General features: G+C 51.1%; 1 protein-coding gene across 2 annotated transcripts in view; it reads right to left on the reverse strand.

The window, feature by feature from the left end:
- Positions 1-884: 884 nt before the first annotated feature.
- Positions 885-2,037, reverse strand: part of FAM132A (family with sequence similarity 132 member A) — a 20,776-nt gene continuing 19,623 nt past the window's right edge. For both annotated transcript variants that reach the window (XM_017825816.1, XM_017825815.1), the window contains 2 exons: positions 1,643-1,751; positions 885-979 (listed from right to left, as the gene is read on the reverse strand). In XM_017825816.1, coding sequence (XP_017681305.1) covers positions 885-979; positions 1,643-1,751 — 204 coding nt within the window. The remainder of the gene's footprint in view (positions 980-1,642; positions 1,752-2,037) is intronic.

Genomic DNA, 2,037 nt, shown 5'->3' on the forward strand with positions numbered 1-2,037 from the left:
AAGCAGCATTGCCCTCTGCTGGGGGCTTTTTGGCCCAGGACAGGGGCTCCCCAAGCCCCTTTGTCCCAGCAAAGCTTTCCCAAATCCCCCTGAGCTCACTGGCCTTCCCTGGCACTCAGGGAACCTCAGGGCTGCAGCTCAAAGGGTGACAGGAGCACAGAAAATGAGGAGCCAACACATATTTCCATAGCCCCAGGGAACAAGGAGCAACCCCCAAGGGTGCCATGGCCTAAAAAAGCTGTTTCTTGAGCAGAGTTTTGCCCCCAGCAGAGGAAAATTCAGCAGCATTATCTAAGCAAGCTCCCCAGGTCAGCTGAGGCCACGAGAAGGCATCAAAAACCTCTATACAAGCCCTGCACTTTCTGCCCCAGGACCCATTCCCCTGTATTTTCCACTTGTTCATTCTCCTCATCACTCCAACATCACAAGTGAGATGCTGGGATCCATGCAGGAGGAGGCTGAAATCCTAAAAACTGAGCTCTGGCCCCAAACTGAAGTGTTTCTGTGGCTCTGTGTGTTAATGATGGTAGCTGAGCACTCAGCACTTGGATCTGAGTTACAGCTGAGTTCACTCACAATTCTCTCAATATATGCATTTTAGGCATATTATTTTATATTTAGGTAAGAGTAGTAATATTTAGGTAATTAACTAAATTATTTATTTAACTAATTAACTAAATTAGTCATTGAACTGAAAGGTTAAAAAACCAGAATTAAAGAAACGCATAAAAACCCAAGGGCCGGATGGAATCGCTCCCTGCAGAAAAGTTCCACGAGCATTTATCACTTAAAACCCACTGCTGGTGAACCTGATTTCTCCCCCAGCTGGCTGAAACATTGACCTGTGTGAGAAAAATAATTGCCAAGGCCACCCTTGGAGTGACTCACGTGTATCTGTGGCACAGGGACTCGATGCAGATCAACACCCGGACGTTGTCCCTGGCTCGGAGCTGCACTTTGCTCTTCAGCTCACTGTGGTCTGGGGGAAAAACAGAAGCATTTTCAGAACATAAAAGGCCACCAGGTGGTAGTTTTGGGCTTCAGAGAGGCACCAGTAGCCTCGTGGTTTCTGCACTGGGTTTGGGGGTGGGGGTTACCGGGTGGGTTCTGGGAGAAGCTGCCAGAAAGTTCCCCCCTGTGTGATGGAGCCAGTGCCAACCAGCTCCAGGGTGGATCCACCACTGGATCAAGTCTGAGCCCATCAGTGATGGTAGCAGAACCTCTGGGATAACAGATTTAAGGGGTGAAAAAGTGCAATTGGAAGCAAAGAGAGGATGGAGAACACGTGGGAGAAGAGATGCTCCGGGTGCTCCAGGGGAGCAGTGACAAAACCCAGTCCAACCTGCCTTCGTGGAGTTCTACATCATCATCATCTTCATCTCTCCCAAAGTCTTTTGTGGGAGCCACGATTCCTGCACATATTTGGTCCCTGAGCTGGTGCTCCCTAAGGAATGTTGGTTGGTGTGGTGTGCAGGGAGCAGCCCTGCTGTGGTACCGGCACCCAGCCTAAGGCATGGCACCAAAGGGACATGGCACCAAAGGGACATGGCACCAAAGGGACATGGCCAGGCTTCTCCCTGGATGCAGGGAGCCCTCCAGGACTCCTCCCTGCGTGGCAGAGGTTCCTGTGGACAGCACTCACCCACGTGGATGTTGGCTGAGAACTGGTAGATGCCTGAGACGGGCGCCGTGAACCGTCCCGTGGCCAAGTTCAGCCCTGTCCCTCGCAGGAAAGCTCCTTTGGCCAGAGGCTGCAAGAGGACAAAAGCAGAGCCTGAATGAGCCTCCACAACCCTCAGCAAAGAACCAGCCAACCTGCAGGAGAAAAAACTTGGAAAAATTTGCTTGATTCCCCCAGAAAACACATTCCAGAGGGGCTCTCTCGGCCTCCGGTGCCCACAAAAGGCAAAATTATCAGTGTAAGACACAGAGATGCCCCTTTTCCCACTGCTGAATTCTTCCAACTCAGCTTGACTAGACTGCTTGTTGTATTCCTGTGCTGGTCCTTACTGCATCCCTGTTCTGGTCCTTATTCCA

The sequence above is a fragment of the Lepidothrix coronata genome, unplaced genomic scaffold (genome assembly GCF_001604755.1).
Source record: "Lepidothrix coronata isolate B3197 unplaced genomic scaffold, Lepidothrix_coronata-1.0 Scaffold122, whole genome shotgun sequence".
NCBI classification, from domain to species: domain Eukaryota; kingdom Metazoa; phylum Chordata; class Aves; order Passeriformes; family Pipridae; genus Lepidothrix; species Lepidothrix coronata.